Raw genomic sequence first — 17749 nt, 5'->3', positions numbered from 1 at the left:
ATGTAATGACGAGGTGCGCGGGCTGTTTCTCGTTAAAATTCTCGTAATCCCCTGTTTGACCAACGGTGGCTTTGGTCGAGGACGAGGGGTGGGAACATATATTCTGAAAAGTTGTAGCAGAGTAAGTGAGAACCTTTCAACTGCTTTGTTAAGATTCCCAGTTCATGCTTCTTAGAGAATCTTGTAAATCAGAAAAGTCCGTTCAAAAAATTAAACTAACGTCGAACAATTCTTCAAATTCACAGAACCATACAAATATAAAAACCCGAATTAATCCACCTAGCGGCGTGACCTAGCCTTTCTACTGCCACAATAATCATTATTTAATTTCTCAGGAACTTAATTGTAATATTAGACTATATTTTTAAATATCCGTTCCGTATTCCTCAAAATCCTTATTTGCCAGTAAAATTCACAACGTATTGTGTAGAATAATTATACTTTCTTTCCTTGTGTGCGTAAATACATGTAAGCGTCATTTATGTTACTTGATGAACACCTTATTTAGTTTTATAATATTTATAGAAAAATAATGTAAACACAAAAGATAATTTTTACAGACCTGCATGAATATGTATAGAAAATTAGAAACCCTCTAACGGGTCTACAGACGGTCTTAACTTTCGGGCTTCAGAGCCACATACGAAACTTGTTTTGAATTGACAATATGAAGTGTTTGTTCATAGCAGATTTTTTGATATTTTGATATTAATACCATGCATTCAAAAGTTAGCATCTTTGAAAAACAAGAGTTCAGAAAAATTATTATTATATTTCTGTTTTGAAGAAAAAGGATATCTACAACAAAATGATTGATCTCAAAATTTTTGCTTGGTTTCAATTTTGCAATATATCTGAATTAGAAAAAATAACTGAATAGAGCATTAGATATTAAAACAAGAAATGGAACTATTTCTTAGCTAGCGCTCCTTCAGATAATTATTTTTGCATGAAAATCAAAACTTAAGTTTCTTTTGAATGTACTCTCATGAAAAGATAGTCATTAGCTTGATCGCATCGTTTTTACAATGTTAGAGGGTTAGGAAAACAAGATGAGGTCGAAAAATAGTGCCAAAGCTGCGCCATAAACATGCTTGAGAATGGGAAATATGATCGATATGATTCCCAGTGCTTGTCTTTTTTTGATTTATTTATTAAAACATGATACATGACATAAGACATCTGTCCTTTAAAATATCACTAACGAAAACAAATCTTACAAAATTTCTACCGTGCAACGTTTACTTCCTATTTTTCATATAACATTTCTAAGCTCTAGTATCTATTGATTGAAAAGAGCATCTATTGATGCGCAGAATTTGTTTGGAGTTTGTACAAATTTATTTGGAAAAATCAACTCACTAGTATTTTTAATCCTACACACCACTATACCTACATGCTTAAATAAACTGCTTTTCTTCGCTTTTTGCTTTTCTTGTACAATTGTAAGTAACAGCAAGTGAAGAAAATGACAATTGAAATCTGAAATCAAAGAAAAGAAAAAACTTTTCGATTGAATCCCGCTATTTAATATTTATTTGCAACAGATACGTAGTTCTCCTACGACGTGCAGGCTTCATCAGTGTCTTATTTCAAAGCGTATACGTATCTTTCGCGAATAAATATTAAATAGTGGAATTTAGTCAGTAAAAGTTTTTTCTTTTCTTTAATTTCAAAGTTCGTATTCCACTAAGAGGCTTCAAAAACTTCAGACAATTGACGTGTTTCTCACTTTTCTTGAATTTCATTGCAAATTTTAAAATTGCAAATTGTCATCACATACATACATACATACATACACACATACATACATATATACATACATACATACATACATACATACATACATACATACATACATACATACATACATACATACATACATACATACATACACACATACATCACACACATCTCATACATTGAATACAATCAACATTTGATTGATATGTTTTGATTTCACACGTTTTAACGGTTTAATATACGGTGCTTAAGTGTTAAAGTTTGAATAACTTTTGAATGAAGCGTCCGATTTTAAATAACTCGGTTTCGTTTGATAGATCTCAGCAGTAATTTTCAAATAATCATAAAATGTGTGATGTTTTTCATTAAATTAATGCTTATATGTTACATAAATATGTTTTAAATACTATTTTTTCACATTTCTTTATGTAACTTTCAAACTACAAGTCCAATCGTCATGAAATTTGGAAGTTAAGGGTTTGCAAGGCTCCTCTTTCATATGCAATCAATTTTGTTCAAATCGGTTAAGGGACCTATGAGATAATGAAGTCCCATATTTTTCGTATTTTTATACATAACTTTTGAACAAAAAGTCCGATCAGTATGAAATTCAATAGCGACCAATGGGACACCTAGACCTTTCATTAGACACTAAGAACATTAAAATCGGTCCAGCCATCTCCGAGAAAAGTGAGTGAGATTAAAAGCGTCACATACACACACACACACACACACATACACACACACACACACACACACACACACACACACACACACATACATACACACACACACAGAAAATGCTCAGTTTTCGAAACTGAGTCGAATGGTATATAACATTCGGCCCGCAGGACCTTCTTTCCATTTCCGGTTTTCCAAGTGATTTCTATACCTTTATACTATATATTTATATAGTAGAAAGGCAAAACCTTATCATATAAAACCCTACAAATACAAGTTACTCCGCAACATGCTCTGTTATGTCAGCGTGAAAAATGTGTAGGACGATGGTTTTTTGAAGATTTTCTTTTTCAGTTCGTCAGTGCCTTGAGCTTCTTTTGATTGTGCTTTCATGAAAAATAGTGATTAGCTTGATCGTCTTAACGATGTTGCCCATTAGAAGGGTAGGGCATGGACAGGGGTTAGACAAAGTGATCGAGACAGGCAAAATTTTCTCAAAATTCAAATTATCATAACTTCTACAATTTTCTACCTTTTTAGATAAAATCAATTGCATTCGACGAAGAAATTTTTCTAGCTTTTTTTATATTCCGAGATTCACAATGGCCAGTGAATACCGGAGATATTCCCTCACTGGAGGAAACACTCTCCTAATAGGGACTTGATTGTTTTCTCGCTTTTAACATCTCATCGCCACCAACTCAACCGCACACACACATATACACTTGTCAGACTCCGAAAGACAGGAAACGTGTCGAACTGATAACCGTTAATTCAGCACCGCGCACCGGAAAATCGGAATAGAAAGGAAACCGGCCAAACGTGTTCCAATTTCCTCTCGAAAAGTGATCCCCATCCATTAAACTGCGGGGCGCGCAGGCCCAAACACAGCGAAGCGAACCGCCACGCCGCCGACCGACCGGTTCGCGCCGAGCTGTTACTTCCCAAAATTCGTCGGCGAGAAGGAGCCGTAAACCGAAAAATATGGAAAACCGAATGACAAATCATTAAGCAATTAAGCACTAAGTCAGAGCTTACCTGCTCTGTCGGCTTGCCTGCCTGGGCCTGGCTGGCCACGGACTTGAAAGAAAACGGACCACGAAAACAATCGTGTTAATTTTGAGCGCTGTTCGCTTTTTTTGTGTTCCTTTCTCCGTTTCCTCGACTCGATCGCGCGCGGGACGGGTTGATTGGGACCCCAAAACAAGCGAAAAGAATGAACACCAATCAAAATTGCATAATAATTGGATCTATTTTCACTCTTTTCTTCTCGTTACAGCCGAATTATTGTTCTTCTCGCATCTCGCGTGTGTTTTGTGTCCGTAAGTGCGTGTGTGTTTGTAAATCTTGAAAGCGACGTGGATGATCGTGCCGCAGAAGCAGCGAAGAAGAAAAAAGCAGTTGACGTAGAGAAGGGCGCAAAAAATATATGAAGAAAATCATTAATAAATAGAATGCAGTCGTATTAGTGTTTTTTAATGTTTCATTATCATTAGTTTTGGGGGTTTATTTGCCCCGGTGTTTTCGTAATTTTGCTTTCCGTTGTGTTCCGCACCACAAGTGGTGTTTTTCCTTTTTCTTCGTGATCGCGAGATCGCAGCGGTGAAGAGTAACAAGCGCTTGAAAAATGAGATTGGAGATTAGTGTGTGCTTAAGGTGAAGTCGTCAGCACCGACGAGAGGAGCATCGAGAGCTCTGACCACGAAATTAAAACGGAAATTGCGAATTGTTGTTGCCAAACAAAGCCGTATTGCTGGCGGCGTGACCGAGCAGCAGCTCGCTAGTATGTGTACGGGTTTGAAATTAGTGTGCTGATGACGGTGTAATTATCGTGGGCTTTCTGTGGCGATTGGTGCTCTAGGGTGAAGCCCACGAAGTAATCTAGCGTGTTTTTTGTGCGTGGTTTCGGCAGAACTACGCGCACATGAGAAGATTAGCTCTACCCACTGTCCGTGATCGTGACAAGCAATTTTGAATTCGATTAAATGAAGATGCCGCGCGCAAAAGGCAAAGTGTGAGGCATCATGAGTTAGAAAGTGTGAAGAAAGAAATGGCGCAGCAACAGACTGAGATCAATGAGAGTCTCGCAAAATCTAACGATATAGGTGCCGATCAACAACAGACAAACAAATTAAGCAATTTGCAAAATGGTACTGATACTCAACCAGGCGGGAAAAATTCTCAAAGTGTACCAGTAATGGGTGGTGAGAAAGCAAAATCACTAGCCGGCGCAGCTGCCGGAGGTAACGGTGGAAATGCCCCGTCTTCACCAGCCTCTGCTCCGCCCCATCCTCCTCACCCGGGTTCGGAAAATGCACCCGGAATGCATCCCTACGAATCCTCGGGACACCATATGCCGCCTGCCAGTAATGCCGGCCCAACAGACCCGAACAGTAAAGACGAAATTCATCATCACCCACAGCATCATCCAATGCATCAGCAACATCCGCAACATCATCAGCACCAGATGTACGGACAGCCGCCGATGCAACATCAACAGTATCCTAGGTATCACCATGACCCGAACATGCCTCCGGGCGATCCGTACGCCCACTACCGAATGAGCGCATCTCCAGGTGGGAAACCTGGTTCGATGATACCTCCGAACCGGCCGCCTCCGCAACGCTACATGCAAGGTCCGGGTGGTCCCGGCGGTCAACCACCCGGTCAACATCCCGGCCATCCGGGACAACCGACGCAAGGTCCAACACCGACGTTGAACTCGCTGCTGCAATCCCATCCACCCGGTCAACATCCGCAGCACCGTTACCCGAATAGCTACGATCCAAATCAACCGCAGCCACCGCCATCTCCCGGTCCGGGTCAACCGGGAGCGCAACCGGGTCAACAGCAGCCACAACAACAGCCACCACCCGGCCAACCTCCGCAACCGTACGGTCATCAGCAAAGCTGGGCTCCACCACCACGACCGTACAGTCCCCAGCTGGGCTCGCAACCGTATCGTCCGCCACCACCGGTAAGTTGTTTTTTTTTTCGTTTGTATTCTTTTTCTGTGTGTTTTAAGACTGATTGTAGTCGTTGCTTTGTTAAAATTTTAGCCAGAGTCCCTTGAACCGCAATGAACTGATAAAAAGTAATCGCTAAACGTCTTCTAGTCTTCGTCATCCGATTTATATAAAAAAGCAGTGAAATGAATTTCAAATCTGGGCCTTGCCAATAGGGACAGTATTAACAAGGGACCTTCCAGATACTACGTGAACAGAATAATACCAATTTTCAACCCCCCGTCCCCTCCGTGGAAATCGACTCAACCCTTCTTCTAGTTCTTCTGTCCATAGTGATCTTGTCTACTATGAACTATTATCGAGTACAAGAAAACCCATTTCAATTTGACTTTCGCTTGACGACTCATCCTTCAAAGGTACCCCTGTCCAACCAGAGTGCCTCAACTTGGCCGTTGACTTCATACAAACGCAGTCAGTTCTTGATAGCATCCTGGAAAATGACGATGATATGAATCTATTATTTTAGCCCTCAACGGGCATACCAACGGCGTAGCATGTACTGCAGAGAGAATTCAAGAAATTAAGTGAAACCTGAAATAGTACGTAATTCATTCAAATCCTTAAATTCAAGGGGAAGGAAGAAAGCGTGGACCTCCCGTACCAAATGCTTGCTATATTCCTATAGATGGTGATCCACCTCTTACGGCCATTGTTCAAAGTGGGTAAAACACCTTAATATATTCACAGTCGTATCCTGACTAATAAAGATTGAGCGAAACTCCGGTCCCTCGGGAATGACCTAATGGCATTTAGACCAGAATCCAAGCTGAAATAGGCCAAGTTTAAAGCACCTTATTTCGTCCTCTGTAAATAGATTAAAGACACCAACTTTAACTACCAAAAATATAAGTTTAAAATGCGGTTAACACTTGAAAATAATGTCGTGTGGTTCAATTAGGATTGTGATTAGGAAAGCCATACGAGCCCGCGCCTGTTAGTTTGGCTAGTCAAATATTATAAACTGAAGTATTTCCAGGTATGGTCACGTGGATGGCCTAGGTATGGGCTTGGGATGGCTAGAGCTATTTTGGGGCGCTTCTTTCTGGTTGCCTTCCCATTTCATTATTTAATTACGAAATTTTTCTTGATCGCGCAGCGTACTAAATAATCATAGCTTTAAGCGGCATTCAACTAAAATTAACGGCTTAGATTATGGTGACAGCTTCAATCTGCATCAAGCAGTGTTTGATAATCGCCGTAAATGGGATTTAGACCACAGTTTTGCATAATAAACTGACGTTGGTTTCATTCAGCTTTAGAACATACACAAATGGCTTCGAGCAAGGACACGTTCTAGCAGGAAAAAACACACACAAACGTGTCTCGAATATGGAGCTCACATTTGAGTCACCGGATATACCGTGATTCACTCGTCGAATACGATAAAAATACCAGCTGTCCCATAAAATACCATCACCCGCAAAAAAAAAAAGATCTATCAATAGACATTCCCTCTAAACTCGAAAACTAAACCCAACATCGTTCGCTCCAAAAGTGTTCCATCATCGCACGACAAGTTCAATGCTCCAATTACGTTGCATAGTACAGACAGGCCAAGTTCATGAACGGCTTGAATTCCCTCTCACCTTACGTCCCACTTTTCCACCTACCTGCCTCAGCGCACTTGGCGAATCAGCATAAGTGGCGCTTCAACTTCGCGGCCGTCGGAGGTCTCTCGTTGATGACGCATACCATGCCATGCCGTCACTTTTCGTTTCAAAATATTCCGCCGCGGCTCTCTGTGATATAGCTAGCTAGCTAGCTAGCTAGCTGGCAAGCACCAGAAAAGTAGAGCAAGCTCATTCCAGATCGAAGCGCGGGTGGATCGGCGGGGGGCTCGGCGGTCGGGCGAGTAGCTCTACCGACCGATATCTAAAATTCGCTTTTATTTATATTCTCCTTTCCCTCGATGAATGAATGCAGCATGAGAGCAGCGAAGCGATTGTCGATAGAACGATCCAACGAACTGGCGCGCGGACGAACGGACGGACGGCCAAACGGAACGGCGGGGTGAGTTTATTCGAGAGAAGTGCGGTTGCCGGCTTAGCGAACCTAGACCCAGCCGGTCAAACACGCTGTGGGTCTGAGTCCAAACGTACACATGTCCGTTTGACAAATGAAAGGACTGCATACGAAATTGGCGACGTACACACAATCCATTGTGACAAACGTTGAATACGCGCGGCACCCACCGAGCACAACACTTTAAACGATATTCCGCGCGGGTTTCCGGTTCCCGTGGCTTTCGGGTTCTCGCCACGCTGCTGCGGCGGTTGACGCTTTTTAACTCGATTAGGTGTGGTCCGTAATTGTACTCTTCTCAGGATGGAAGGGTGATTTTATTTACATACGTGCGATCGTTAATGTCCTGGACGTTCGGGGCTGACTTTGACTGATTGGGTCTAGAGTAGGGACTGTTTTTGAGGGAGAGACCACAAATTGAATTCATTGATTCATTCATTCGAGTTGTTTACAGTTGTGCTAGTATGCTACATGCATGCATGCATACTGATCCGGCTGTTTGGGTACCATTTTTCTGACTTAGATAAGTTTGTCTCCGAAAAAAAACAAATGCTACGTTGTTTTTGTTGTTTCTATTATTGGATTGTACAGTCTAAACTATCCACCTAAACATAGTATGATATTTATACACGTTAAACTTTTTAGTTTAGTTAAACTTTTTAGACCTGCTCGCAAATCGACCACGTTCTGGTTGAAGGCCAGTACTTTTTTGATGCCACAGACGTGCGGTCCTTCCGGGCACCGAGTCGTTGACTCGGTGCACTATTTCGTAGTAAGCAAGATTCGCGCCCGGTTGGCCAAATCGTGACTAACGAGAAAGATACGACTGAACTATCGGCGGTTAAAGGGTGTTTCTCATCAAGTTGCATCACGGAATAAAGGCTGTAGAAAATTACCCATTGGGGAGAAAATGAAAAGTTAGGTAGAAATAGTCTAGAGAGTTTTTCTAACACTGTATTTTTATCGCTGTTGATTATGCGTAAGCACCTGGAAAATCCTCAACTCTCTCCTCGGGACATCGGAAAACAGCTTGGAATCGTGCAGTCAACGGTGAGTTGTACGACTAAACGTTACTACAAAACTCTGAGTATCGAACGGAAGGAGAAATGCGGTCAGAATGGATGTTCTATTAGTGTTCACAAGCGTCCGTGAAAGCGTTTAAGCGAAATCCCAATGCTTCGGTCAATGATGTGGCCAAAAAGTTGAATCTGTCTTCTAGAAGTTGAAGTTTTCGTTCAGAGAGCCAAGGACCGGGAAGGACCGCATACGTACAAAATGCAGTAGGCTTCAAACTACTTGTCAAGCATAGCTACCAATACCCCCCCCCCCCCCCCTTTCCTTTCCGCTTTTCCCCACCTTCACCAAAAAATTTTCATTTCTTTCCCCTACCGTCCCTTCATCAATTGTAGAACCATCGTTTCAAAAAATATTAATATATATGTATGACCGCATTTCAAGGTCAAGACTAAAAAACTTGAGATTAGTCTATTAAAATCGTGTTGAATGGAAAAATACGGGTGAAAAGTCGCGGGCCCGGAAACTGTACACCCAGATGTTGAGGAAGCCTCATTGTCTCATCATGGATTGTGAGACTTACGTCAGGGCGCATTCCGGCAGCTTCCGGGGCTTCTGTTCTTCACTACCCAGCACAAGCTTGGTGTTCCGGAGGAAATAAGGAAGCAGAAACTTTCAAAGTTAGCCAAGAAATACAATATTTGGTAAGCGATCTGCTCATGTGGCAAACGGAGTTCGCCGTTCATGACTACCGAGGCTGGAAACAGGCAAATCTACCTCAAGGAGTGTCTACAGAAGTGTATGCTTCCTCTGTCGAAGCAACAGGAGAGCCTTAGGATCTTCTGACCGGATCTAGCTTCGTGCCACTATACAAAGGATGTCCTGGAGAGGTACGAAGTCAACGGAGTTACTTTCGTACCCTAGAACATGAACCACCCCAAAGCACCTGAACTAGGACCCATCGAAAAATTCTGTGCTATTATGAAGCAGGCACTTCGGACACATCCCAACCACCATGCGATCGGCACTACAGCGCGAAAAGAGTTGGATACTACTGCTGCAGCCACATCCAGAGATTGGCTCGACGCAAAGTGCCAACGAGTGACTGACGAGAGGAATCGAGCCAAAACTCACATATCGAGAGATATCGAGCTGCTAAAGACTTCATCGCTGCAAGAAATGCCAGCTCTGAGATGGCGTTCTTGTGCGAAGCCGGAGACCTACTGTACCCGAACACTTAAAGTTTCGATGTACTGTTTAATGGTGAACAAGATGGAGCTATCGATAGAAACAGGGTAACGATTGAGAATGTTGCACAAGCTTTGGATCCACCAACTTTGGACAAGAATTAAAAATCAGCTAGTGAGTTGAAAAACGGCAAAGTAGATGGAAAGGACGGCATCCCCACTGAACTTCTGAAAGTTGGGAGCGAGCGACTGTATTGTGCATTCCATCAGGTTATAACTAGATGTACCTATACACTGAGAAGGAACTACCTACGGACTGGTTGGAAGGACCTATATACCCCTTTTACAAAAAAAGGTAGTCGGCACGTATGCAGTAATCATCGAGGCATTATTCCCCTAACTTGCAGACTCGCCATTTGTTTATAGATTTCAAGGCGGTGTTCGATTCAATTAAACGAAATGAGCTGTGGTGGTTATGCTTGAACATATTTTTTCAACAAAACTGATTAGACTGCTACGTCCTACCCTTGATGGTTCAAAATCAAGCGTCAGAGCAGCGGGTGAGATATCGGACTCGTTTGTGATGTTAGATGGTTTGAAGCAAGTCGACGGGCTAACGAATTTGGTGTTTAATGTTGAAAGAGAGCGAGCGACGAGCTCTTGGCGTTTCTTGGCGGCATATTAGAAGAATCAATCACTTCAATATGGTCATCAATATGGCAAATATACGAAGATGCGGATATTGTGAGGCGACTAAAAAGCGGCAGGCTCCACTAGGCTGGTCATCTGCGAAAACAATATTCAGCAGGGAACCCGACAAAGGCCTACTACTTCGAGGCCCTGTACCCTGTACTGAATGAGCGCTGTTGATTAGGATGCTAGAGCAGCATCTTCGCTGTCTTCGATAGAACTGTTTTCGCTGTGATCGACAGGGCTGCTCCAGTCGACCAGATTATGATACTGGGGGATTATAATCTGCCTGACATAACGTGGAAGCAATCGTAAGGCGATTTCCTGTACCCCGACCCAACACTTTCTGTACCTCACACTGGTGCTACCAGTATTCTCGACAGTTACAGTGCCGCTACCCTGTCTCAAATCAATCACGTCGTTAACGAGCATAACCGCTGCTTGGACCTCTGTTTCTTTTCAACACAAGATTTCTCTCAACAGCTCCGCTGCCTTTAGTTAAAGATGTACCTCTTCATCCTCCGTTAATCATGGAATCGTTAATGTCTGTGGAAGACAACTATACTAGCGATCTCGACACCACCACCGCTGCTGTTACGTACGATTTTTTCAGAGCAGATCATCGCAGCATCGCAGCCAAACGAGCGAATGGCGAAAACTCAAATCACTGAAAAGAGCCACTCTACGAAAGTTTTCCAGACACCGTACGCTCTCACTACAGCACCACTACGTTAGAGTAAATCACGAGTTCAAGCGAGTCACTCGTGTTTGTTTTCAGCAATATCAACGTTGGATTCAGTGGAAACTCAGGTCGCGCCCCAAAGTCTTGTGGAAGTTTGTGAATGAGCAACGCAAGGAATGCGTGCTGCCCTCCTGTATGATCTATCGCGATGAAACTGCCTCAAATTTTACAGACATAAGCTGCTTATTCGCTAAAAAGTTTGCTAACGTGTTTAGTCATGAAAGTTTAACCAGCGACGATGTCGACTGCGCCGCAAGAAACGTCCCATCGTACGGTCAAGCTCTAAGTAATCTGGGGATAAACACCGAGATGATCTCCATTGCCGCTACGCAACTGAAATCCTCCTTCAATCCCGGGCCAGATGGAATTCCGTCCGCTCTCCTGAAGAAGCACATCACTTGTTTGGCTAGACCACTACAGCTCGTATTCCAGAAGTCCGTCTCCAGCGGTATTTTTCCGTCTTGCTGGAAATCTACTTATATGTTTCCTGTGCACAAAAAAGGCAACAAGCGAGATGTGGACAAATACCGAGGAATTACATCGTTGAGTGCCATCTCGAAATTGTTCGACCTAATATCGTTTTGGAGCCACTTTTTCACATTGCAAGCAATATTTGAGCGCGGATCAGCATGGATTCCTCTATGGTCGATCCACTACTACTAATTTGCTGTGCCTTACTACGCACATCGTCGACAACATGTCTGCAATGACGCAAATCGACGTCATATATACCGACCTGTCAGCCGCCTTTGATAAGCTCAATCACGTAATCGCAATCGCGAAACTCGAAAGGCTTGGGATAGGCGGAACTTTTCTGCGATGGTTCCGTTCTTATCTAACATATCGTCAGCTGATGGTTGCCATCGGCGATTGTAGATCCAGCACATTCTGCGCCACCTCAGATATTCTCCGCTCAACTGAAGACTGCATCGCTCTCCAACGCCAGCTGGATATCTTCGCGAATTGGTGTACCTTTAACAGAATGGTTGTAAATCCCTCAAAGTGCTCTGTAATATCGTTCTCACGTAAAAAAGATGCTATTATTTTCAACTACACACTGCTATCGAGCACTATCGAGCGGGTCGATCATATCAAAGACCTAGGTGTAATCTTCGATACAAAGCTAATATTTGGACAGCATGTATCTTATATCGTCAACAAATCCTCTAGGATCATGGGATTCATTTTTAGAATCGCCAAATGTTTCACAGACGTCTACTGCTTACAAACATTTTACTGCTCCCTGGTCAGATCGACTCTGGAGTACTGTTCTGCGGTTTGGAAACTGAACTACCAGAACAGTTCTGAACGAATCGAATCCGTCCAGCGCTGCTTTCTGCGTTTTGCTCTTCGTCGGCTGTCCTGGCGAAATCCGTATCACTTACCGAGCTACGAAAATCGATGTATGATGATCCACCTAGATACTTTCTCTACACGGAGAGATACATCTAAAGCCCCGCTAGTCACTGATACTCTACGAGGAAAACTAGATTGCCCTTAACTTCTAGAGCGCATCGACCTTAATGTGGAGCCTAGATCCTTTCGAAATACTGCTATGCTGAGGACGTTATACCACCGTATGAACTACAGCAAATACGGGGAGCCCTCAGCGGTCTCCAGAGGACGTTTGACAAAGTAGCATTCATATTCGATTTCCATCTATCGCGCCAAACTCTTCGTGAACGATTCAACCGCTTCTTCAGCCGGTCCAAATAACTTGTCTATCCGTTTAGTTATATTTATGTGAATTTATTACTATTTATACACTTGACCACTAGTTTTAAGAAGTTAGACCATCATTAGGATAAGTCTGTTGATGTAATAAATAAATAAGAAACAAGCCGTAGTTAGGGGACGGACAAACCTAAAGAAAGCAGATATTTGATAAGTAGTTTGTCGCCAAAAAAAGCCGTAGGATTAAACGTCCTTTCTAAGACTTTATCGACAGACTTCGCAGCCGGCTATTAGAGTACAGGATAGTTACAGGCCCAGTACAAAAATACTACTGACTCTATCTAGCCGCACCGCCTGCTCGAGATTCGACCATACGACGACTGACTTGTTAGACCAGCATCGTACATCGAAAGCAACTAAGTGACACTAAGCGGGTCGCCGAAAAAATAAAAGGAAAGTAAGTAAATAAATAGTTCAAGAAACAAAAACTATTATGATGTCATGACCATTTAGAAAACAGAATCGAAACACTCTTGAGAATATATTTAAGTGAACTAAAATAAGATTAAAATTGAGCTAATTAATGCATCAATACAATTAGCAAAACAGGTCCATTGCGTGTTGCAAATGTTTGGTGCCCCAGCTTCTGCAAAGGTCTGGGCACGTCCGTGTCTGTTTGTGAAACCATCTGCCGGGTGTATGCGAAAGTGCTAGGATCAGCATTCAAAAAGTTACAAAAATTATTTTCTTTACCCTAAACGTTTGACACTGACTGACTGGTTTTGCAGGCACAATGCAGGCATCTCGATCCCTTTGGTTTTCGTTAAAACTTGTTGAAAAAATGAGCCAAACCAAGGCAACGTTGTGAACCGAAGAAGAAAAAAAAGGGAACTTTACTGCGCTGTAAAAATCCCAAGCAAACAGTGTTGGTGGAGCACTACGTAAAGTAAGAACATTCAAATACCGCGCTCACCCGCACTTGCCCACTCAGGGCAGGCAGGCAGGCAGCGGTATCATCTGTTATGTTGACATTCCGAATTATCATCACCACCGTCGATCGGCGGGTGAAGCTAACGTGTTGCTGCCGCACCCGGGCTCTGCGGGCCACCACGGTCGAACTTTACATCAACCTCCGGAATGATGATCCTATTTTCAACGTTGTTGCTGCCGGCAGCACTATTACAGCATTTCGCTGCTGTTGCTCGCCGATCATCATAATAATAACAATAACACTAACGAGATGGCGATAGACTACACCGGCTCCCGATAGCGTCGAATATTGGCCGTGTGCATGCAAACGACGACGACGACGACGACAACAAGGTAGCAACATGCTTACGTCGAGGGGTTGCGTTCGTCACAAAAACGGATTGGTGGAGGGTGGTGGGGGGAATCGACGGAAAAGCAGCGTGCCCGAGGAGCACTGAGCGAGGTTTTGATTGGCACTCGGCGGTGGTGGCAGCGGAAGCGGCGGTGGTGAAGAAGGCGCTACAAATGGGGTGTTATAATGCGTGTGCTGATGCCTTTGACGGCAGCGGATACAGCTTCCGATGAGCATCCCGTGACATGTATGCTCTGTATGTGAAGTGCCCGTCCAACAACAGTCAGACTGGCGAAGCACAGATTATAATTAAAAGCACTCATTCCGCTTCGGCCGGAGAAATATTTCCTCGGATCGTCGGCCTCTGAAGATGCGACAGCGTGTGTCCCCTTTGCTGGTTGCAGTGCGTGTTTGCGTTTCAGAAGGGTTTCAATGGGCTGTTTACATAAACAGTGCGAAGCGTTTCTCGGGTTAAGATAATCGCATCAAATCATTTTTTCATCTTTCTATCTCATTAAAAATCATTAATTTTTTCGCATGAAATAATACGATTACGAATTGACGGCAATACATTTGATACTCTTCAGAAAAGATATTTACAACCCATCTGCTGCTGCACTCAAGAAGTCAGCCGGCTATATTTCCACCAGCACCACCTACCCGATGGATACTACACTCTTTTCGTAACCGCTAAAAATAACCCCCCAGACATTCCTTGCACACAGCCAGACCGATGCGATGTACAGGACCTAAAGACATCGCATTTTACTACACGCTAGCAGTGGGTTGCGACAACGCGGGTGCATAACTAAAAATAGTTCTCGCGCTGTCAGTGACAGTAAAATGCCTCCTCACACCCGCCCTGCCCGGCTCGGCCCGGCCCAGCCTGGCGTGTGTGTGTTGTGTTGTGCCGTTTGTGACGTTCATTGGGACACGAGCCGGCGCGCCGTGATCTATCAACCGTGCAGGTATTATGCACAGAGTAACAAACGAGGGTCACGATTGACCTTCGTTACAGAAGAAATCAACCTGGAGCCTGAGCCGGTAATGCTCAAGGCCGGATCCGTTGTTACCGCCGCTCCAACAGTGTCTGCCCCATTGAGAGTGGCATAAATTAAGTTGGCGAACGAAAGAAAACCATAAAAAAGCCGTTGCAGCATCTATACGTGCGGGGCAGGGACATGATTCCGAGGCAGGGTTCAGGGGGAAAAGTTACAACAGCCAGCTGATTTGCAGTGTGTTTGCCGCCAAACGGCGTATCAAAGTCTCATGGGTCTACGTTTAGGGAAATGGTAACTCTAAGAAAAATCGATTCCTGAAATGGGGATTGTCGGTGCGTGGAGTTTGGTCATCATGTAGTTTTACAGTGTATTCGATAGAGTATGCAAAGGCTAAAAACCTCTCTAATACAGAATAAAAAAAATAGAGTATGCAAAGCAAAGCAGACGGATACGTTTGCCGTTTTATTGCCAAGAAACTCATAAACATGCACAATGAGTTAAGTATTTGTTATAGGTTCATCACACGTTGAAAACTAGTGTTTGCTATCATTTTGTTGTCCGAAAGAAACCTTGAAATTTTGAATAAATTATCTTTGTTATCACTATTAACTGTCAGTAAAGTGAATGGCCTTGAAAGTAAGACGTTTGCATTAGAAAAACTTTTTTATGCCAACGTAAGAACCGATAACTCAATATTTAGTGAACAGGACACAACACTAATAGTTGGACATGACCCCGTTGATGGGAAACATATTTCCCGAAACCGCTCGGTTTAAAAGGTAAACTATCCGTTTTGTAAGAACTGTTAGTGTTGTTTCCTGTTTATTAAATATTGACGTTTGCATTAATTTTGAGTGTATCTCGTGTAAAGTCCATCCATAACAATTGTATCAAATTAGTCCAATTCAAATCTTTCTCCCCTTGCTTTAATCACCAGTCGCAATCGTTGTTAAAAAGCGTTACATTTGGCACGCACGATATATTGAGTCATTTCATCTCAATTTCTTCAAACGTTGCTTGAAAGTATCCTCAGTTAATCCTTTAGTGCTTCCTAGTTTGCCTAGCATTTAACCACATGCAGAAAAGTCGAGAAAATTTAAATCAGGTGAAGAGGTAAACCAATCTTTTGAAGAAATAAAGTCCATAAAATTATCCCTATAGAGCTTGCTTCATTTAGAATTGGAACAAACTTTTGCTCATATTGTGGCGCGCTTGGTGGACGAATTTGAAAGTTCCTAGCGCCCACGTGTCGGAAATTTTGTTAGCTTCACCTATGTATTTTTGACATTCCACAAAACGACTGTATTTTGTAAACAAACGACAAACGACAACAATGGACGATGAAACCTATGCCAAGGCTGACTTCGGGCAAATGCCAGGTCAAAAATTTTACTTGGCAACGGCTCGGGGAGACGTTCCAAGCAAATTTAAATTTGTTTTTGCCGATAAATTTGCACGAAAATTTATGACTTGGCACGGCCTTTTTCAGCTGTGGCAGAAAAACGAAAGTTTTCGTTAAAAATAAGACAATAAAGTCGGAACTGTACCAAAAGGAGTGTCTCCAAAAACGAATTTTGCCGTTCATTCGACCTCACCACCATGCCATGATGTTTTGGCTAGATTTGACAAGCTGTCATTGCAGCAAAGTCGTTCAAGAATGGTATACAGAGAAAGGGGTCCAGTCCTTAACCCACCCAATTGCCCCCAGTTCCGCCCCATTGAGAAATACTGGGCAATCATGAAGAGGAGAGTAAAGTAAAGGAAGAAACTGTGTGCCGCCTAATGAGCCTTATTACAGGAAAAGTCCGAGAATTCCTTCGAAACCGTGACGCATAATTTTATCCGTATTTTTTCTTAAAATTATGAAGAAAATGCTACATTTGTGTCTTTTCCTTGAATTCAATAATAAATAACTGAATTACACGCAATTGTTTTTGTTCCAATACTATCTGAAGTAAGTTTTAGCAAGCCTGTGTAGCTTTCACCTGGTGAGACGGTGCAGAATCTTGTTGGAAGCAGTATGATGCATTTTTCTAGTATTTTTTGTCGATCGGAAGCAAATCAAACATTATCGATGTAATATTTAGTGTTGATTTTAACACTAAGTTTAATGAATAGCAATGGAACCTTCAAATTTTCGGAGGAACATCCCCATACCATACCGACATCATTCTGTTAAGAATTATTCTCTAAAATAATTTACTTATGGAAGGAACAAAACTAATTGGCCTATAGCTTGAAGCCTCCGGTGGATTTTTATCTGGCTTCAAAATAGGTGTAATGTTAGCAGTTTTCCATAAGTTAGGAAAATATGCTAATTTAAAACAGTTATTAAATATTTTAACCAAAAATTGATAAGTGATTTCAGGAAGTTTTTTAATTAAAATGTAAAATATCCCATCATCACCAAGTGCTTTCATATTCTTGAATTTTTTGATAATTGAACGAACCTCATCCAAGTCAGTTTCAAATACTTCATTAGGTGAGACGTTATGAGTAGAAACTTGATCATATTTTTGTGAGACATCGCTTTCAACTGAACTCACCACATTCAAATTAAAATTATGAACATTTTCAAACTGCTGAGCAAGTCGTTGAGCCTTTTGTTCATTTGTTAAAAGAATATGATCTCCATCTTTTATTGCTGG

At 42.5% G+C, this 17749-nt stretch overlaps 1 protein-coding gene across 7 annotated transcripts in view; it reads left to right on the top strand.

Moving 5' to 3' along the window:
- The window catches only part of LOC128744311 (trithorax group protein osa), a 392421-nt gene that overhangs the window by 43633 nt on the left and 331039 nt on the right, over positions 1-17749 (top strand). For all 7 annotated transcript variants that reach the window (XM_053841198.1, XM_053841197.1, XM_053841194.1 and 4 more), the window contains exon 2: positions 3704-5401. In XM_053841198.1, the coding sequence (XP_053697173.1) occupies positions 4475-5401 (927 nt within the window). In that variant the 5' untranslated portion in view covers positions 3704-4474. The remainder of the gene's footprint in view (positions 1-3703; positions 5402-17749) is intronic.

This window comes from Sabethes cyaneus, chromosome 3, assembly GCF_943734655.1.
Source record: "Sabethes cyaneus chromosome 3, idSabCyanKW18_F2, whole genome shotgun sequence".
In the NCBI taxonomy this organism is placed as follows: Eukaryota; Metazoa; Arthropoda; class Insecta; order Diptera; family Culicidae; genus Sabethes; species Sabethes cyaneus.
This window is presented reverse-complemented; position numbering and strand designations above follow the sequence as displayed.